Source organism: Danio aesculapii, chromosome 13 (genome assembly GCF_903798145.1).
Source record: "Danio aesculapii chromosome 13, fDanAes4.1, whole genome shotgun sequence".
Lineage (NCBI taxonomy): Eukaryota > Metazoa > Chordata > Actinopteri > Cypriniformes > Danionidae > Danio > Danio aesculapii.
Genome location: NC_079447.1, coordinates 24803314 through 24825763, shown reverse-complemented (window position 1 = coordinate 24825763; position 22450 = coordinate 24803314). Strand labels below are relative to the sequence as shown.

General features: G+C 35.7%; 1 protein-coding gene across 1 annotated transcript; it reads left to right on the top strand.

Annotated features, from left to right (window-relative positions):
- The first annotated feature begins 13667 nt into the window (after window positions 1–13667).
- Window positions 13668–19938, top strand: fgf8a (fibroblast growth factor 8a). Its single transcript, XM_056470831.1, has 5 exons — window positions 13668–14242; window positions 14327–14363; window positions 15311–15491; window positions 17085–17191; window positions 18916–19938. The coding sequence occupies exons 1-5, from the start codon at window positions 14211–14213 to the stop codon at window positions 19189–19191; spliced, it is 633 nt and encodes a 210-aa protein (XP_056326806.1). The 5' UTR covers window positions 13668–14210; the 3' UTR covers window positions 19192–19938.
- Window positions 19939–22450: the final 2512 nt, after the last annotated feature.

The following is a 22450-nucleotide window of genomic DNA, read 5'->3' as shown; positions in this document are numbered from 1 at the left end:
ATCACCACAAAACTGAAAGTAAAATGTTAGTCCTCAGTGATTCCATAATTCTTTTTAGTCTACAGTCCTGCACAGTAAATGATCAAGAAGAATGCATGCAGAAAGAATGTTCTGATGCTTGTCCATCCCTCTCTCTTGCAGCATTCTTTGATACCTTTTTAATGGACAGATTTCACCAGGAATGCTGTTCATTGTCTACGGGCTGAGTCCTGATCCAAAAACACTACAATTCTGCTGGAGTCAAGTCCCGGAAACGCTACGGAACTGAAATCCCAAACATCATGACCACGTTTCCTTCCGGATGTCCATGAGCACAGTTGTCAGCCCCATCACAGGATCTTACGGACAAACTCGGCAAACCACACAGGCAGGCCACACGGTCATTCTGCATTTAAAACTTACACAGTTCCTCTGTTTTATTGTGCTGAACTTTATTCTGTGGTAGGTGGTGACAGCTTTAACAATACAGCAACAAAAACACAGATTCACGCATTCTAAAATGTACTCTCCTGCTCTACACTTTAATTTTAGAGTCCAAACATATTTCCAAGCAGGTTTCTAACCAGACAAGTAAAAAAGCAACAGAGTAAGAAATCTTCAGACACATTTGTGATTTTAATCAATGAAATACCTTCAGCACTACCTCATATTGAAGGCTTGCGCTGACCTAAAATACATTTGGAAAAGTAAAAAACTTCCTTTAAACCCACGCAAGGCTCTGCAATGACATTTGCCAGCCAGCCAGGAACAATTTCCCACGCTTTTACTCCTTTTCGCGACAGAAAGAGTGGACGTCGGCTTTGCCTGAACAGCCTTCCTGAATCCAGTGCGTGGCATTTTATGTCTAGCTTAAGCCTGAGCAGTTATGCCGCCGTAAATTTAGCCATTTCAGACATTCAGTCACTTCTCTCAGCTAATATCAAGCAGAAGTGACCCGCCAGTGCTTTTACAGCCTCTATGCCATGTGTGCGTGTGCAGATCATGTATTGTAATAGCAGAAGAAAGATGTAAAAAGCAGTCTGTGAGGAGGGCAGAGGGAATAGATGGTGGAGGGAGAACATGAATGTGCTGGGAGCAGGGCAATGCTTGGAATGAGTCCAGCTTATAACTTTTTTGTAACAAATGGAGGCCAGACATCAGCACAAGGCGTGTGAAAAATAATGAAATGGTGACATGGGAAGCACAGCTTTTCTTGCATGGGTGCGATCAAAGCTGCAGAATCATGCAGTGCATTTATTAAAACAGTGGAAAGCTTGTTCAATGACTAAAGTGACTTACTTAACCCGTTAAAAAGTGTTTTATAAACAGAACTGCAGTTGTTAACTGTTTCCATTTAAGCTGAAAATGAGAATTGCGATATTGCAAATGCTATTTGTGAATAATTAAATAGTTTTTCAATTCATCTTTATTTCTATAGCGCTTCTACAATGTAGATTGTGTCAAAGCAGCTTAACATAGAAGTTCTAGTAAATTGAAACAGTGTCAGTCCAGTTTTCAGAGTTAAATTTCAGTTTAGTTCAGTTCAGTGTTTTATTTTTACTGCTGAAAGTCCAAACACAGAAGAGCAAATCCATTAATGCGCAGCTCCACAAGTCCCAAAACCAAGCAAGCCCATAAACAAAACTTCACCAATCGATGAAAGTGAAGGAAAAAACCTTGAGAGAAACCAGGCTCAGTTGGGTATGACCATTTCTCCTCTGGCCAAACTTCCTTTGCAGAGCTGCAGTCTAGGTGCTGGAGGCTGGAGAACGCAGGACGTCCATCATGGAAAAGCTGTAGGTGGGAGTAGGTCATCGGCAGGTGTACAGGCTCGTCCACGGGATCAATGCAGAGACTCGTCTGCCACTGGAGTCTTTCAGGAATCATGCTCTCCACTTCTCCACTACCGCCACAGAATCTGCTCAGGATACGGCCTGGTCTAGGATTATGGAGACCTCAGGATAGTGAAACATAGACTAACTGTGCGCAAAAGCTGAATACGGTGAGAGCGTCAAAGTAGCCAGAAGTAATTTATTTTCAATGGGAACCAACAACGATAATCAGCAAGGAGCGTGTGTGCATCAAGGAGAGTTGAAATCAAGTCCACTTTATGGTAATGAGCTATAATGTAGTTTGGCGGCAAGCAGTCGGAATGTAGATGTCACAATCACAAGTGATCTAATCCTTACAGATCGCTGGTAAACTCACAGATCGCATAAAACTACAAATCCCGTATATGGACTACAAGATCCAGACAGGCACCACACACTCACACCTGTTCCAGTTTCCCATTGATTAGACTCACACAGCTAAAGCTGCTCATGGACTTATTATACTCACACATGCAGCTCACGCTGACACTCTCATTGCTGAGTCTTGTAAACTGTACTGTGAACACATTTTCCTTGCTTTGCCCTCCGTGTTTAAACCTTGCTTTGTTTTGTTTGTTAGTTTTTGTTGCCTGCTACCTGCCTTTTTAAACATTCGCCTGTTTACGACTAGGACTCTAGATTTTCTGTGTACATCTGTTTGCCCCTGTGTTGACCATTGCTTGCCTGACCATCTCTGTTTATTAAACCTGTGTTTGGAACTTGAGTCTTCTGTAATGTGAAGCGGACGCTGACAAAGGGAGTGCAGATCCAAACGCAGGTGCATAAAAAGCATTTTCATGCTGGAAAGCATGTTTTATGTGGGAATGTAACTGATTTGCTGATATGCTGCAACGGCCCTTTTAAATATTAAATCAATGTAGCGAATTTTGACGCTCTCTTCATTGGATCTCTGAAGGCAGACAGTGTTGTTGCCAGTGCACCAAGAGTGAACTTTGCTGCTCTCACCGCCTTTGGTGTGAACGCACACTAACATAAGTGTAGATGCCATTCAAATTATAAAGCAGTGTGTTCAACTCATTGGTTCATGCAAATAACAGAGCAATATCATGATTGAGTAACATGATCTGAGGCACGTATTCTTTCCAAAAAATGAAGATAATATATTTTTATAAATTTTTTTAAATGAACAGTTATTATAAATGTAAAGAATTATATTAAAATGTTATTAACAAACATTATTGTTTTAATTCAACGATTATTATCTCTAAAATATTTAACATTTTAAAATATATTCAAATTTAAAATAGTATTTTAACTATGATATTTATGTATAAATATTGTATTATAAATGATATCATTTTAATTTTTCACAGTATTTCTGTTTTTACTGTATTATAATCAAATAAATGCAGCCTGCGCATAAAAGTGGTACTTGGGGAAAAAAAAAACTGATGTCACACTTTTGAACTGCATTGTTTCTAACATGTTTTTAAAGAATGTAAAAAAAATCACATGCTCTAAGGGTTCCCTATGTGTTCATCTATTCCTATCCAGGTCAAAAAATGTGCATCAGCTTTTCTACGGTCATGATCTGAGAGCCAGGCCTGCGTGAGTGTGTGGTGCGTGCCTGATGACAACCTAAACCTGGTTTTTGGATGACTGTTGACCTTCACCTCCCTACTGACCCAAGCTCTTAAACAGGGCGTGACGTGGCCCTTTAAGTTACCACCCAGGAACCAATGCTGCCTGCAGCTCAGCCTGGCTGATGGATCTGAGAGCAGCCGCCAACCTCCAATCACCCCAGACACGAGCCCCAGGACCCCACACCACCCCACGGTACAGCCCTGTCACACACACAAAACACTTAAAGTGACGTGCAAAGCAAAAGAGCAAAGCAGAAGTCTGTGAAATGCAAATGGTAAGATGTTACTGAGCTCAGTCTAGATCAGACCTGATGTTCCTCAATACAAACAGTTGGCACACGATCAGTAAGAGTGGGCAGAGTGCTAGACTCTGATGCCATATTGTTGAGCCTGTTCATATGGGATATATATTACTAACATATGTCGAATGAGGAGAAAAAACGTATATCAGGTCGAACCCAACGGGCCTGTGAAACAACCGCAGACTGTGAGTTTGAGAGGAAAAAAATGCTGCAGTATCTGCAAGTAGAGATTTTCGTAAGCATATGCCAGTGAAAGGCCTTCATCCACATGTATGTACAGTATATTTAAGAAGATTTGATTTACAAACTGACATGAATGCAAATAGGATTCTGTTGTAACCTATAAAGAAAAACTAGTTTTAATATACATAAAGAAATTAATTAAATTGTTGTTTAAAACATCAGGTAAACTGGGGTGCGTTTCCCAAACGACGACATAAATCACAGCTGAACTATCATAGTACAATGCATCGTTTGGGAAAAGAATGATCTAGTGAGGAGTGTTTCCAAAAACCTGTAGTTTCTCTATCGCAGATCCATCATTTGAACCACGTTAGTTTTAACGTAAAACACCCATAATGATGCTCTAAACGGGGTGGAGTAACAACTTCTTTAGAGAAAAGCCCCATAATTTCTTTGTGCAAATTATATTGTTTTACACGCACACACATTTTTAAAAAATCCAATATTAGTTTTGGTAAAAACATGCACTCTTTTTCCATATTAACTGAAATACATGTAAATGGCACACTATGTGTCCTTTACAAATAATATTGAGAACATTACATATTCTATTCTAAAACATAAAATCACTTACAAAAGCTAACATACATTATAATTTCATATGTAAATCATATAAATAAATAAATAATGAGGCTATTTATTAAAGAAATGAAATATAATATTTATTATTTATTAGGAAATGGAAAAAATTATACTTTTATAATAATATTAATAATAATGATAATTATTGTTATTATTAAAGTATGATATTGTTTATTTATTTATTTATTTATTTTTTTGAAACGTCTACTTTTACAATTTGACACATGCAAACTGCAGAAATGTTATAACCAACAGGCCCATGTCAAATACAGTAAAGATACTTAAGAAATGACTTATTAAAAGCATTAACGTATGCTGTGTTTTTTTGTTTTCCCAAGCTTTGGAGACGTAACATAAATTCTGCTTTTAAATAATAGGTCACCTATAGCTTTCGTCATGAGCCACGGCTGTGTTCAAAATGACATCAAGTGCACTACGAAGGCAACACAATTGTAAACATGAAGATCGCTAAAACTGAACTGTAAAAATACTTTGAAAGCAAATTAGACCTAAGAGAGAAGACTTCAATGCTTTTTTTAATAATTCCAAGTTTAAATGTTAGAATGTTATAAACGAATAGGGCATAGGGGGATAACTGGGAATAGAACACAGCCAGGAACTATGTTTCTAACTACAGCTTCAGAGGTGGAGTTGCAAGCATACAAGTTTGCGACGCAGTTTGCGAATGTTCATTGGAACAATAGATTTGGGAAATGCCAAGTCAACAAAATTTTTGGACAAATGACATTCATCCAGTTGAGTCCAAACTTTTTCTTAGCAGCGCTTGAAGAAAATAGGTTTATCATTGCAAAATACAATTTAAATATAGGTCCAAAAATTATAAAAAACTGTGTATTAGTATGACAAATAGCACTTATGTAATATTACTACACTGTAAAGAATCCTGGTTGCCTACAATTTTTAAGCTGAATCAAATCAACCTTATGATTCCATTGAACTTATACTATGTTAAACTGACCTAAAACAGCTTGCGTTACTTATAAAATTAGGTTAGAACATGATTAACTTAGTTTAATAAGTTGCAATGACCTAAAACATATGCTTTCAGTACTAGTTGGTCATATAATTTTTACAGTGTATATTATAATATCACTTTGATCACTTTTGTCATGATGAGAGAGTAAAAAAATAACCTTCTCAACATACAATATTTATTAGGAATACATTTATAAATAATGGAATTAAATTAATCATTGTTATAATAATAAATTATTGTTAACAAAATATCCCAAAAAGAATATTAAGACAACTCTTTACAAGCATTCTCATAGAGAGCAACATCATTTAAATTGTCATGCATTTTTCTCCAGAGCACTCAACAGGTTTGCGATCTCATTAAAACAGTTGCACTAATTTTACGTTATTAATGATTCACTTTGGCTTCACTCATATTATAGACGTCTCCTCCCATTTAAGCAGGACTGTTTTAAGAGCCTCCATGGTGGTATGATAAGATAATGAGACGTTAATATATATATATATAAACCGGAGGAGGTCGTTTGCGTATTTGCACCCACCTTGTGCAGTTCGACAAATGCAAACATATGTGATGCTCTGTGTCGAATGCGACCGCTTTGACATTAGTCTTTAGAGATCATTAGCTGGTGTTGGGCCAATTACATTCTTTGCATACTGAACTAATCTGTAGCTCTGCTGTCGAGGTTCCTCACCATTAGTGTGTTTGCTTATCCATTTCCTTCCCTCCCTCCAATTAACATGTCCCTCACTCTGGGTTTGTTCTGCCGGTGTGTGTTTCTGTGACGCCTGTCCATCACCCTGAGACTCTCTGAAAAGACACTTTAAAAGTGAGAACAATGCTGCCACCTCTCAATCACTGCTGAGTGGTATTGGTACTCAAATGAGTGTTCTTCCCTGGGGTGTGTTTTGTCTTGCTGGGTTTCTTGGGCCGCTCTGTGATGCATCTTAACTGTAAGCTGTGCTGTCGTGTGTTTCCATGGCGAAGGGTGAGGTGCGACAGGCGTCCAGCGTCACTGATGACGCGCTTGAAAGCGAGGTGGATTGACAAGCGCGGGGTACTGTACAGGGAGCACTGGGCCCCTCCTGCTTTCTTCTGCAGGCCCTCTGGAAGAGCCATCAGGCCCCAGAGGCACCCAGCAGGCAGCCTGCTCCCTGCAGCCAGGCACAGGGCCTGCTGCCCTCCTCTTAACCCCAGGAGCATCGACAGCCATCCCAGCCTCCGCAGGGGTCCTCTGGCCCTGCCCCCTGCACTTCTCCCACACCCTCTCTCTCTCTCTCTATCTCTCTTCGCTGCTTTTTCTTTCCCTCCTTCTTTGACTTTTTTATCGTTTTTGTTTCTTCTGTCTTAACTAAAGCTCTGACACTTGTTCTGTGCCTCTCAGACCCCCAGCACTCCCATTCTCTCTCATCTTTGATCCTGCAAAGCTGCCTGGTATTCTTACAACTGGATGTTACAGCTGTAAATTGAGGGCTGTTTTTATTGAGGAAAAAGTGCAACACAACATATTTAAACTTAAAAAAACATTTAATGGGAGAAGTTTAGAGTTAATTTATAAGTAATAGAAATTACATCTAAATTACACACACACACACACACACACACATATATATATATATATATATATATATATACACACACTCTACCGGGGTATATATTGGGGTCAGATTTTTTTCAATTCAGAAAATTGTCCTGTTCATCAAGGCAGCATTTATTGAATTTTAACATAGTAACATTTTAGAATATTTATTAGAATTTTAAATAACTGCTTTTTTAAATTGTATGTAGTTTTAAATTGTAGTTTCATTATTGCTTTTATTACTATTACTACTAATAATAATAATACCAATAATAATAATTAATATTAGAGCGATTAGAGTGATTAATATTAGAGTGAAATAATCCACACCTTCCAGCCAATCAGGATCAAAATTTTTAACAGACCATAGAATAAATATGTATTTAGTAATATATATAGATATATAAAACAAGAGCTAATACAAAAATTACAAAATAAAATCCCTAAACCTTGAACAAACATTATTATTTGTATCTATCAATAAAAACTTCATTAGTTTTTTTCCATTTTATTTCTATTTATTTTTTATAGTGGTTTTATTGGATCATAAATATTCATTCAAAGTGTATACATTCCCAATTTGACCAGCTAAGTTAATGGTTTTGTATTGTCAGTTCCTCAACTAGTAGTATTTTCATTTACAGTTGAAGTCAGAATTATTAGCCCCCCTGTTTATTTTTTCCCCAATTTCTGTTTAACGGAGAGAAGATTTTTTTTTCAACACATTTCTAAACATAACAGTTTTAATAACTAATTTCTAATTACTGATTTATTTTATCTTTGCCATGATGACAGTAAATAATATTTGACTAGATATTTTTCAAAACACGTCTATACAGCTTAAAGTGACATTTAAAGGCTTAACTAAGTTAATTGGGTTAACTAGGCAGGATAGGGTAATTAGGCAAATTATTGTATAACGATAGTTTGTTTTTTAGACTATCGTAAAAAATATATAGCTTAAAGGGGCTAATAAATTTGACCTTAAAATGTTTTTTTAAAAATTAAAAACTGCTTTTATTCTAGCCGAAATAAAAAAAAAAACAAGCCTTTCTCCAGAAGAAAAAATATTATTATCAGACATACTGTGAAAATTTCCTTGCTCTGTTAAACATCCTTTACAAAAAGAAAAAAAAGAAAAAATTCAAAAAGGGGGTAATAATTCTGACTTCAACTGTATATTTATGCGTTTGGCAAGTTCTTTAATCTGACAAAAATTTTTTTTTTCATGTATATAGATGGTGTACATTTATCACCTCATGTATATTTAAGTTTTTCTCAAAATTTAACTATAATTTAACATTAATAGTGCCATGTCACATCTATCGGATTAACACACTGATTTCACACTTCTTTATTTTCAAATGATAAATGACTAACATTTTTAAATATGAATTTAATACTACTAATCAAATATTATTGGAGGACACAGGTCTGCTTACAAATATCGTTAAATAGCGTTTCAAAATACTCAAAATACACTTCATATCTAATTTTGTGTGTTTGGTGATGTTCGTTCTTGAACCAGCGCAGTTTGACCCACAACATAATCAAACTTAGATTCTGAACACAATACAAAAGTGAAAAGCAGTATCTCTTTCACCTATTTTCATAGTTTTTCTACTTTGAATGAATAGAAAGGCAATGAAGAAACAATGACAGAAAGAAAATCTACAACTGCCATCAAGGCTGAAAAAAAATTTCAGTTATTCCAGTAATTCCACTCTGGCACCTTGCCCACATCAGACATGGTTGTCAACACTTCAGGAGAGCTATGTGCTTTCCAGGACTGCCATTCCAGCCTCCACATATCTGCCTTTCTCTCTCCTTTCTCACTCTCTCTCACTTTAAAGATCCAATCCATCAAAACAGATACATTTTAAAGGCAAAATCAGAACGCTTTAGTCTTATAAAACAAACCAAAAGTGCCATTTTTAATTGAACATCTAATACGAGAAGATATACCAAATTGTTGGCAGCGGCCTTGCATTAGGGACGTTTAAATCCAATTTGCAATGAATTAGCATCATTCTGTGCTGGTTTAATAGTGATTACTGCATTTAAAACTCTCCGATGAAATCCACGCTACACTTAAGAGAGATATTACCAGATATTTATTCTGAATCGTTTCTTTTTTGTGTGTTTTTTGTGCAGATGTGTGCAGCAGGTTGACAGCTCGTCTTCAGATTAGTCATCCTGTAGTTGATTAGGCAATGAGCAACAGACAGTTAAACACAGAGTTAACCAGGAGGCCAGATCTGCCTCAGGCCATGCTGAAGTACTCAGCCATGGAATGAGATGGTTGACTTTTCAATGCTCCATTAATATCGGTCCACTTAAACAGCAAGCCCAGTGTATACACACAAAAAAAGAAAGAAAACATGTTATGTCCTGAGACAGTACCATGAAAACGCATGAGGAAGTGTCTCTTTTAAAAAGCACAAATATCTGCAGGTATTTGTGTCTTACTACACTTTACAATTAATCGCAAATTAGCATGCATGGGGAAAAACTGCAAAGAATTGTTGATGGGGATACACATACACACGACTACAGGAATCCACAATTCCATAGGGAAAACATAAAAATGCCTAATAAATATATAAACAAACCATTCATCATTTTGCTTCGGCTTAGTTCCTTTATTCATTGGGGTCGCCATAGCGGAACCGCCTTATCCAGCATATGTTTTACACAGCAGATGCCCTTCCAGCTGCAACCCAGTACTGGGAAACACCCATACACACTCATTCTCTCACACACACACTCACTCATACAAAACAATACAGAAATGCCAGTGTCAATATTAGCTAGCCGGTGTATTTTGTTGCAGTAGAAGTCTCCACAACCCCCATCCCATACTCAATGGATTAAAAATGCCTTTTTTTGTTAAATTAGAAAGAATAAAATATAGTCTTCGAGGTTCAGTGATCAAGTTTTCTAACATTTGGTTGCCATTCTTGGAGCTTGTCAAATCTCTGAAACTTGAAGCAGTTACTGTTGAATGAATGGTTGCCCATCTTGCACTTTTGTACCTTTCAGATGAGTACTAGTGCCGATATAGCACTAGCATACAACTCTTCTTGACATAAAACCGCACGTTTGAAAAACATGCCACCCCCCAGCCAATTCAGTTTAATATATTTCTCCTTTTCGCTCTCTTTTAATTTTGTCTTTTCTTTTTTTTATAATCATTATTTATTTTGCCTAATACACCCTGCTGCCAATGTCAACTTTCGGTACTGACCTGTTTATATGCTTAATTTGTCAAATAAATGCACATCATATATTGTTTATGCACATAATATTCTGTTTGTTGAACAATTTGAGGATTATAGTGTGGTTTGTTTTTATTCTTTAATCAATTTTGTACTGTTATATATAAAGTTGAAGTCAGAATATTTATCCCCACTTTGAATTTTTTTCTTTTTTTAATATTTACCAAATGATCTTTAACAGAGCAAGGAAATTTTCACAGTATGTCTGATAATATTTTTTCTTCTGGACAAAGAATAAACTAGAATAAAAGCAGTTTTTAATTTTTTAATTAAAGTTTTTTTAGTCAAAATTATTAGCCCCTTTAAGCTATATTTTTTTCAATAGTATCCAGAACAAACCATCGTTATACAATAACTTGCAAAATTACCTTAACCTGCCTAGTTAACCTAATTAACCCAGTTAAGCCTTTAAATGTCACTTTAAGCTGTATAGAAGTGTCTTGAAAAATATCAAGTAAAATACTATTTACAGTCATCATGGCAAAGATAAAATAAATCAGTTATTAGAAATGAGTTACTAAAACTATAATGTTTAGAAATGTGCTGAAAAAACTTCTCTCTGTATTTTTTTAACTGCTATTTTCTCTGTTATTTTGTTTGTTAACTATTATAAAATCATAAAAATCTGCTAAGTAAATCTTTTAAAAAGGAGGGGGGGGGGGGAGTGATAACCATAGAGCCACCGAGTCACAGAAGCAAACCATTAAATAAATGTATTCATCTATTCTTTAATTGAAATTAAATACCCATTGCATTTAAACTATTACATTAACATTAAAATGTATAGGACAATACACAATAAAATGCATAATTCAAAATAATACAATAAAAAAATCCCTGTAAAAAAATATGGAAAATTCCTCAATATTTTGATACTACATTGAAATATATATACAGATTAGTTTTGAATTTAGAGCATATCTGTAAAACATTTAGCTTAGTGTTGTATTTGGGTTTTGCATAGGCTTATTTATGATTGATCAAATTAATGGTGTAATTAGCATAAATTTACAGTACACTACTGGTCAAAAGTTTTGGGATAGTTTGTTTTTTAATTAATAATTTTATTTAATCATTCAAATAAAATTAATCTGTTCATCAAGGCGGCATTTATTAAATGTAAAAAAATTGTTAAATTGTTAAATTCTTATTTATTAAATATTTATTTATTACTTATTGTATCTAGTTTCAAATAAAATTATTACTCCAGTCCTGATTGCTTTTATTACTATTACCATTAATAATAATAATAATAATAATAATAATAATAATAATACTTAATTTTAGAGTGATTTCTGAATGATCATGTGACTCTGAAGACTGGAGCAATGATGCTGAAAATTCATCATTAAAATCACTGGAATAAATTATTAAATTAAATGATTAACTACTTTTGAACAGTTATTTTACTGTGCAATAACTTTTCACAATTGTAAAATTTGTACTGTGTTTTTGATTAAATAAATACAACCTTGGTGAGCAAGATAAGCTTATTTTAAATCATTTAAAAATCCTACTGACGCCAAACTTTTGACCGGTAGTGTATATTTGAATTAACACAAATGTATATAAATGTATATATGTGTCTTTAATTGTATAGAATATCAAAAATAATGCACTGTAATATATTTTGTTTAAAAATCTGTAACTCAGTCTAGAATATACTGTAATACTCCACAAATTATACAAATCGTAGCTATTATCTCTAAATAGTGTTAATCAAATACAAATAGGGGTGCAACCACCAACATTTTTCCTTTCCTGTAAGACCAAAGCTAAACTAATACAAACTATTTTACATTTCCAGAGGAGCCTGATCATTTTTTTTAATTGTTGCAGTTTAAACTAGTAAACACACTGGAGATATGTAAAAAAAAAATCAAATAAATAACATAATAACAAATATAAAAATACATAACAATATAAGTGCATGTTCACAATTGTTGGCCAACTTGGCCTTAATTCTTAAAATATATCATTAGTCCACGTTACACCTGCTACAGTTTAGAATAGCGCCCTCCTGTGGTACAAAGTATTGTTGCTTGGGATATATTTTCACAGTTCATATTCCTCAAATAGAGCTTAGTTGAGAGTTTTATGAGATCGCATAAAGATATTGTTTGCGGCTGCGCACACAAATAATAATTACCTGCACTCTCATATCATGCCATTTGTTGGTGGCATTTAATTAATTGTTGATCAAATAAGTTTCAGTAGTTATTCATCCTATCATCTGCAACATTTCATTTGACGGGCGTAGGCCATGAGGATCTAAAAACCCGCGAATAAGGGGCGATCTTTTGAGTGATGGTGGCCCATTAGAAATCACTCTGATGTAGGTTTTTTTAAGAGTATCATAATAGAGGGTGGAGTTGACTTATGTTGACATTTAATTAGTCCCGATTAGAAATAGATTGATCGACTTGATCTTTTCCTTTGCTTGACTAAATGGCCGTTCTACGTTCTTAAATTAAGACTATTTTATTAGACTACCATTTTGCGGTTAAATGCATTTAAATATCTACAAATTAGCCTAATTACATTTACTTGCAATTGTTGTTTAAATGGCATTTGAGTAATTTAATAATGCATTTTATTAAGTATTAAGTGTAACATGAAATGACAGCCATTAAATGACAGACTTTTATGTGAGTTTAAAGAGCATTGTCAGTGGCCTGGCAAGAAATGGGACACTTCACACCTGTGTTATCCTTCTGATGTTTTAGGGATTTTTCTTTTGATGAAAAAAACCGCTAATCGTCTGTAATCCTTTTAATATGTCTCACACTTTCCTTTGGCAATACACAAGCCAGAAGCAAACCAGTTCTGCAGTCTGGAGCCTTGCACAATAGCCTCGGTTTCACTTTTGAAATCAGAATTAACTACATTTATCAACTTGATGCTTGATTTTTGAAAGCTTAGACGACAATATGCATGTTTTATAATGTATTTACATTTTTTATGAATATACATTTTAATGTTTTGCTCGCTTATTATCCCGATTACAAATAACTTTGCATTGTATTAACCCACTATGAACGTTCGCTCCTCTAAACTCTCCGAGTGCTTCTGGACTCAGGTGAAGGAATATTTAAAAATGGTTCGGGGTGGGGGTTTGGGTGAGACCCCCCTGCTTTTGTTCTATTGAAAAGGGGGCTTGTTCCTCCAGGACCAACCCTACCATTTTAACCAGGGGTGTCAGCGCGAGCGGGGTTGACATTGGAGACTGACTGGCAATGGGAGAAGAGGAGGGGATAAGAGAGTCCAGCAGCACTGCTTCTTGAAGAAAGCTCATCAGATGCACTGTCCTGCCTCCTCTGACTGACATTCACACAGGACTCAGCCTGGATCAAACGTCAAAGGATCTATTTGTGCTGCGCTCCTCACCTTCATGGACAGCTCGGGATTTCCTCGGGCTGCATGATTACAGGCGCATCAGAGGCGCTTTCGCTTAAACTTGAAAAGTAAATCGTTTACATGCCGCGAGTTTTGCGTAAAGTGCACTTATTTGTTGTTCTCGTTGTAATGAAGGAAATGCAGGTAGCGCATGTACTTGTCAGCGGTGTCAGTCTGAAAAAAACCTTGGACATTTCTTTCTGCTTCTGAGCAGAAGCAGCAGCAGATCTTGTAAATTGCCAGTTGATCTGTTCATCATATGTTGCGAGTCACAGTGTGGATACCAGCGCAGGACTTTACACATTTGAGTTGGAAAACCTGATATTATTCTATATATACCTATTTTTTTAATCACTTTTTTTTCACTGAGATTATAAACATGAGACTCATACCATCACGGCTGAGTTATCTGTAAGTATATTTCCGTTATAATTCCTTTTCGCGCATTAACAGCTTTGCTTTCCAAAGACTAATGTGAGATTTTCTCTCCTTCAGATTCCTTCACCTCTTTGCGTTTTGCTACTATGCTCAGGTATGTGCAATCTTAAAATATGCTTCTAATGTCATTTTATTAAATCATTTATGCATGCTGTTGAAATTTACCTACATATATTGCTGGAGAAACATTACTCTCAAATATCGATTCTGAGATGCTAATGCATCGGCACGCGCTACTAAATTTAGATGTGTATTTTATTTGCTCTATAAAAAAACAAAGGTTCTTTAATGGCATTAATTGTTCAATAAAAAACCTTTAACACCTTTGAAAGCTCTCCATTTCAAATATGCGTCTTTAGATTATTTATTTTTAAGAAAAAAATATGTTGGGAAAGCCAGATTTGTAAATATATGGCCTTTATTTTATATATGTTCAGTATTTTTAAGAGTGTAAATGTATTGTATATATGTATATATATATATATATATATATATATATATATATATATATATATATATATATATATATATATATATATATATATATATATATATATATATATATATATATATAGGCTATGTAAATTAAAAGGCACTACAAGTGCGATAGGAGACGATGTTCTTATCAGATGGGTATCACAGTGGGCGCTGTAACCTGGCAGGTAACACTAGAATACTGGCACAGGCGCGTGGGCATGAGCGCGTGAAGTATGCCAGCCTTGAGTCAGTGGTCAGTGATGAAATATGGGGACACAATGACATAAAATGCTCAACTTAAGCGTTTAAAAGCGTTTGCCTCGAAACCTCATTCGATGAAGCCGCAAATGAAGTTTTCTGAATATCACAGCGCGACATTTAAATAGCGCGTCTTGATGAATTGAACACTTTACGCATGTATTACGCTTGTGTTATTTTAAATGATTAGCCCATATAATAAAAGGATTAGCCTATATAAAGAATAGCGTTATTTATAGGCCCGTTTGAACGAATGATGAAGCAATTTGTGCAGGTATTGATTATATGGTATTTAATTTCTGACAGGTAACCATTCAGTCCCCGCCTAATTTTACACAGCATGTGAGTGAGCAAAGTAAGGTGACGGACCGGGTGAGCCGTAGACTAATCCGGACCTACCAGCTTTACAGCCGAACCAGTGGCAAGCACGTGCAAGTTCTGGCCAACAAGAAAATCAACGCCATGGCCGAAGATGGCGACGTTCATGGTAAGAGCATCCTATTTATCTATATTACACAACAGCTTAAAATTTGACCACACTATACCCTACATCACAAAGGGGATTTGAGGAATTATTTTAAATATGTTTTTCATGTTAAAATACTATTTTTATTTGAAGACAAAAAAAGGCTATGTTATAGCAGGTTATTATATGTTTCAGTGCATCCAAATATTTATTACATTGATTAAGAACTTCAGAATTTAAAGGTTCTTTGTGTAACTTGTCATTTTTGGTTTTAAACTGAGCTTTATTTGTGCTATTTTATTTAGTGGATCGTTAAGATTCACTGCTTTTGAATTGCTGGGCATCTGGTCAGTTGGTGAAGTTAAAATAAGCAATGCAGTGCAAAAATTGTTAAATGGATTGTAGATTTTTGAAGGTGAGTCTCTAGAGAGATGTGCATGTCTGGAAGAGCCATTAGAACTCTTCTTACTTCAACCTTCTGAACATTTCCTGAAGAACGTTCCCTCCTCTCCAGACCAGCTCAGGGTGAAAATATGTCTAGCCGAATTCTGACCCTCGCGGTTGCTTTCTATGGTCATTCAGTCCTGCTGACAGACATCTCATAGAGCTTAAATACCTTATCTGTCTGTTTTAAAAGATTTCTTGGATTAATTTGGATTGTTTTCAAATTTTTACATCACTGATTAAACCTCTTATTAGCTTTTTAATGATAATTTTTACAAACATTTTAAAGCACTTCACAAAATAAGAAGCAGATAAACAAATGGAAATAAATGCATTTAATTTGTTACTTAAATCAGATCTCTTTATTTGTAGCTCTCTTTTATATGGTGTATAAAAAGCCCATAAATATCAGCTCTGTTGTGGTATTTTTGGAAGGCTGGCTCCAGTCCTGCGTGGTTTTGGTGACATTCATGTCACCTGAGCATGTTGTAGAGACAGCAGGGCTGTTAGTTCGGGCCAGTGCCTGGCTCCGGCTCTGGGCTTGTGGTTAGGCTCTTCACCAGCAGGTTATCTGACCCCCTCCATTTGAACCGTAACTCTTTACGATCACTCAGAGTATGGGGGCTGAATCAGAGAATGGCTGCAAGTGCTAATTCTTGGCATGGAGAATATATATCATGGAAAGTCAGTTTCCATTCAAACACTGCTCTGGATGTTTCCTATAAGAAACGTTATTTCGTTTTGCGTAATTAACAAGAAAATAAATAATAATAAATTAATCAAATGAAATGTTTTTAATTGAAAAAACCTCCAAAACTTTACTTTTAATTATTTATTTAAGTTGTTGGTATGTGCATAACATGTGATAACAATTCACATGTTGTTTATGTACTTGCATAAAAGGTAAAAAGTTTAAAGTCCTGCCAGGAAGCCTTTGGTTTCTTCCAGAAGAATTGAAGTGCACATGTTTTTATCATTCTGCTAGATTTTAAGCTGACATAAATCCTAAAGAGTAGTCCCTTCGGATTTCACATATTTATGCCCGTATGTATGTATATCTCTGTGTGCATATGCGCATGTGTGTTTACTCCTGAACTTTTCCTTTTTGAATTGTAATTCAATTTTCCACAAAGTCACAACGTCTAATAAAATCTTCTTTTCTCTTTATAGCCAAGCTTATAGTGGAGACGGACACATTTGGGAGTCGAGTTCGAATTAAAGGAGCTGAAACGGGCTTTTACATCTGTATGAACAGGAGAGGGAAACTGATTGGCAAGGTATGTAAAAAAGTCATCACTTTTGAGACTTACTAAAAATGTTCAGTTGACAACCCAAACACAGCATATGCTTCAGTCAAGATTATTAATGAATAAGAAGAATCCCAAAAAACAGATCAATTAGAAATTCAGAAACGTCACTCATAATCTCATGCGGTAAATTCAGCATTCACTAGCTTGTAGATGAGACATTTCTGATTTTATCAAGATGATCATTTATTATATCCATCAAATTTCATTTTTTATTTGTTAGTTGGCACTAGACACTTCCTGCTTGCAGCAGGTAAAATCGAGTTTGAAGAATGGGATCTTTCTTCCTTTTTTAGCTGGCTACTCTTGTTCCAATGTGGATTTGTGCCTTCTCCTTGCTGTGAATGGTAATAAAGTGGGATGGAGGTTCGGCCCCCACCTCCCAGCACCCTACCAGGTGGACCATCTGCTTGGCACCCCTGATCTTATGCTATCTGACATATTGGCCGCCCAACGACAGCCTGCATGAGAGAGAGAGAATTTTTTCTGTTGTTGTTGTTTTTTATTGGTTGATAAGCAAGTCTTTTGGATTTGAGGTTTTTAACAGACCATTTTGTTAAGAGGCTGGGGAAAGGCTAGCTTGGCTCCTAGTTTGGCTCTTTACCCCATTTAGCTTTACTGGCTGGATGACGTTTGAGGGCCCTGTTGTTATGAACGTAAAATGACGCAGGCTTAATTTTAAAAGCAATATTGATACATTATTAAAAACAAAGATTCCTAGAGGGGGTTTCACATAGATTCAACTATTTTGGAACGTTTCAGTGAACATTTTATATCAGAATTATTATGTCAGAATTATTAGCCCCCCTGTTTATTTTTTTCCCCAATTTCTGTTTAACAGAGAGAAGATTTTTTTCGAAAGATTTCTAAACATAATAGTTTTAATAACTAGTTTCTATTAACTGATTTATTTTATCTTTGTCATGATGACAGTAAATAATATTTCACTACAGATATTTCAAGACACTTCTAAACAGCTTAGAGTGACATTTAAAGGCTTAACTAGGTTAATTAGGTTAACTAGGCAGGATAGGGTAATTAGGCAAGTTAATGTATAATGATGGGCTGTTCTGTGTAGACTATCGAAAAAAAATTGCTTAAAGGGGCTAATAATTTTGACCTTAAAATGGATTGTAAAAAAATTAAAACAGCTTTTATTCTAGCCGAAATAAAACAAATAAGACTTTCTCCAGAAGAGAATATTATCAGGCATACTGTGAAAATTTCCTTGCTCTGTTAAACATCATTTGGGAAATATTTAAATAAATAAATAAATTAAAGAAGGGCTATAATTATGACTTCAACTGTATCTATTAATGTTTAGAGAATGATGAAGCTTCTTCATCGAACCATAGATGCCTTTAAAGACACTTATTTTCAGCATCCTAGAGAAATCAAAATATTATTGTAATACTCTCTGCACTGAACATAATACAATTTTATGCCTTCATAATGAATGTTAGAAGAACCTTTTTTTTCCTCAGAGGAGGAATTCACACTGGTGTTTACTAAAAGGGGAAAGTCATTGGCTTCTGCTGTCTTGATCTTGGATCATAATGACTTAAGCATATGCTGTGTGCGTGTGGGGAAGCCCTATGTTAACCGGAGCAGACGTTTTCCAAAATATTTTTCGATAAGCTTCACATTTGCTATCAGTCAGGAGCTCAAATTTTGTCTTTGTCTTGTCCTCACAGAAAAACGGTCTGGGAAAAGACTGCATTTTCACAGAGATAGTCCTGGAGAACAACTACACAGCTCTGCAGAACGTGAAGTACGAAGGCTGGTACATGGCCTTCACGCGTAAAGGCAGACCCCGCAAGGGCTCCAAAACCAGGCAACACCAGCGGGAAGTCCACTTCATGAAGAGGCTGCCCAAGGGACACCAAATCGCAGAGCACAGACCCTTTGATTTCATCAACTACCCTTTCAACAGAAGGACTAAACGCACCCGCTACTCAGGAGAGCGTTGAAGAGTGAAGCCAGAGAAAAGGAGAGGACCGAAAGCCAGAGACTTTCTCAAACAATGAACTCCTCTTGTGGACTCCTTAACAGTTTTTTGTACTGAGCAACAATATACCTAACCTTTAGCTTTTTTATGAATTTTCAGAAATAACAAAAATAAGGAGAGAAAAAAAGTCTCAAGAAAAAAAGAGATCTATTTTTGTACCCCTGACTTTTAGTACTGACCTGTGTAAGAGTATAGGTAAGCGAAGCACGGGATGTGTAAGCGCTGACATTTTAGTAGTACGTGGACTTCATCAGTCTATCCTCTCTCATTCTGCTTTGATTTCGATGGTTTCAGAGTAATTTATAACTCTTCGTATTGCTGCTCAAGGGGACTTGAAGGGCCTGAGAGAATGCACTGACAACACAAGGCTGTATTCGGTTACACAGGCAGCAGCCGGGGCACCTCTCGACCACCCAGCGATAAGATACCCAGCTCATCTCTCAGTAACCTCTCTGGTTCTTGATTCTGGAACTCTCTGGAGATAAACACGGTTAAAGCAAACAGAGCTTTAAATACATATTTAAATGTGGCAGCTACATTTTTGACTATCGCAGGTTTCCTACCGTGGTTTAAACTGTAAATTCCCAGGTGTATAAATGCATTGTATGGACTGTAGGAAAAAGCTTTTGTTCTTTGTTGCATTTTGTTTGTCTGTTTTTTATACAAATATAAATATATTTTTATTTGAGGATGTGTAAAATAATTTTAATGATGGAAATATTTATTTAAAAACCTGTAATAAATTTACCTTAGGATACTGATGTCTTTTGCCTAATATGTTCTTGATTCAGAATGAAAAAAATGAAAAGTACATGTCGAAAACATACAAAGAAAGTCAATGGGGTCCAAAATGTTGACTTTGATTATATGGTCAAAAATCACAGAAGAAAGCTTCAAGATATCTTCTTTTGTTTTCCAAATATGAAAGTATTTCTTTACACTTAAATGAAGATCTGAGAACTAAGATTCTATGTTGTTTTTATTTATTATTCGAAAAACATTTTCGCTCATACAATGAAAGTTAATGAGGTCCAAAATTCAGACTTTAATTATTTGGTCAAAAATCATGAGAAAGACTTCAAAATACGAAAGAAAGTAATTCTTTCCATCTTTAAACTTATATACAATGAAAGCCAATGGGGTCCAAAATGTTGACTTTGATTATATGGTCAAAAAATCACAGAAAAAAAGGCTTCAAGATATTTTGTTTTGTTTTCCAAATATGAAAGAAAGTATTTCTTTTTATCTTTAAACTTAAATGAAGAACTAAGATTCTATGTTGTTTTTATTTAATACCCTAAAAACATTTTCGCTCATACAATGAAAGTCAATGGGGTCCAAAATTCAGACTTTAATTATATGGTCAAAAATCACAGAGAAAGCTTCAAAATATGAAAGAAAGTAATTCTTTCCATCTTTAAACTTAAATGAATACATTAAAGGCGGTGCTGTGGGTAGCGATGTCACTTCACAGCAAGAAGGTTGCTGGTTTGAGCCTGGGTCAGTTGGCATTTCTGTGTGGAGTTTGCATGTTCTCCCCGTGCTCATGTGTTTTTCCTCCGGGTGTTCCAGTTTCCCCCACAGTACAAAGACATGAGCTATAGGTGAATTGAATAAACTAAATTGGCCGTAGTGTATGTGTGTGCATGTGAGAGTGTATGGGTGTTTCCCAGTGATGGGTTGCAGCTGGAAGGGCATCCGCTGCATAAAAAACATATGCTGGATAATTGTGGGTTAATTCCGCTGTGGCTATCCCTGATTAATAAAGGGACTAAGCCGAAAAGAAAATGAATGACTGAATGAATACATTGAAAGTCAATGGGGTCCCGAACTTTGATTTTGATTTTACTGATAAAACTTATTTTAAGATTTAACTTTCTCAGAAGAAAAGTCTTTTTTGCTCTATGCAATTCTATTTTGTTAATATTATAAAAACATTTTTGCTTACACAATGAAAGTCAATGGTGTCCAGAATGTTGACTCTAGTAGTGTTGATTCTTATGGACCAAAAATAATTTGTTACAATACAGAATTTTACTTTATGTTGAACTATCACTTTAAACCACAAATGAAATGTATCTGTAAGAGGCAAATCTATACGTGATTTGCCAAAGAGGTTTTGTCTAGAAGCTTTCTAGATGTTTCGCTGGCCTCATCCATAGAAAATTAGGCCAGTGCAGTCTTTGTATGAAACAACTTGTCATTATGCAATTGCATCATAATAAATACCACCATTGTTTGCATAACCCTTCTGGTTAGAGTCCCGTACAGAGTGAGATGGAGATACTGGAACTCTCCCCCTAGAATGTTTGGAATGGCACAGCTCAGGTCAACAGCTCAGTAGGACTGTCTCTCCAGGGGGGCTACACTGTTTGGTCTCTCCTCTGGTTGAACCGGACACACTACGGCTCCCTGGCCCCGTCTCCTCACCCTCGCTCAGGTGTTTTTGTTTAATCTCAGACCTTTAACTCCCTGTAGCTTAATCTGATTGGAGGGGTATCTGTTTTGTCCGAGCAGGGGTGCTGGTGTGTTTGCGGACGGGGTTCCAAGGAGCCGAAAGCCAAGATCAGAGGGCAGTGTATAGTGAAAAAAAAATCAGGATTTGTGCTATGAGATCACTATCACATTCTCTTCTGTGATAAGGATTATTAATGACTGCTCTCAGCCTAAGATACGCATTAGTGCAGATGTAATGCACATGTAAATTATGATCGCTGGTTAAAAAAAAAAAAAGGCTTTTAATTTAATTAATTGCATCGTAAAATTTGAAATGATTTTGCTAAAAATGATTGTCTAATTAGTGTTGCTTTGACACGTCTCATGCATCATAGAAAAGTGTGTAGTGCAGGTACATTAGTGAAGACTGTCATTGTTTTTATGGTCCACTATACACACGCCATGTGTTCTGCCTCATGTTATGCTAGTAGCTCAGCCAGGGTGCAGAGGTCAAACTCCTAGAAAGGCCAGAGCATTAGAATGTTTCTTTGACTTTCTAGTAGTCCCATTCCGCTGTGGTGGGTCAACAGTGTAATCCAATTTAATGAATGGTAATCAATTAAGAAAAAAAAGCTTCTTGGCTTTTCTAAATAAACTACTTATGAGACAACACATACACAGTTTAAATCTGACAAAATGAGCAGAATGAAGGTTATGCTTATTTCCTTGTGTGGCCAAAGTGCCACACAAAGAACGGTATTTAGAAAACATGATCAAATCACACA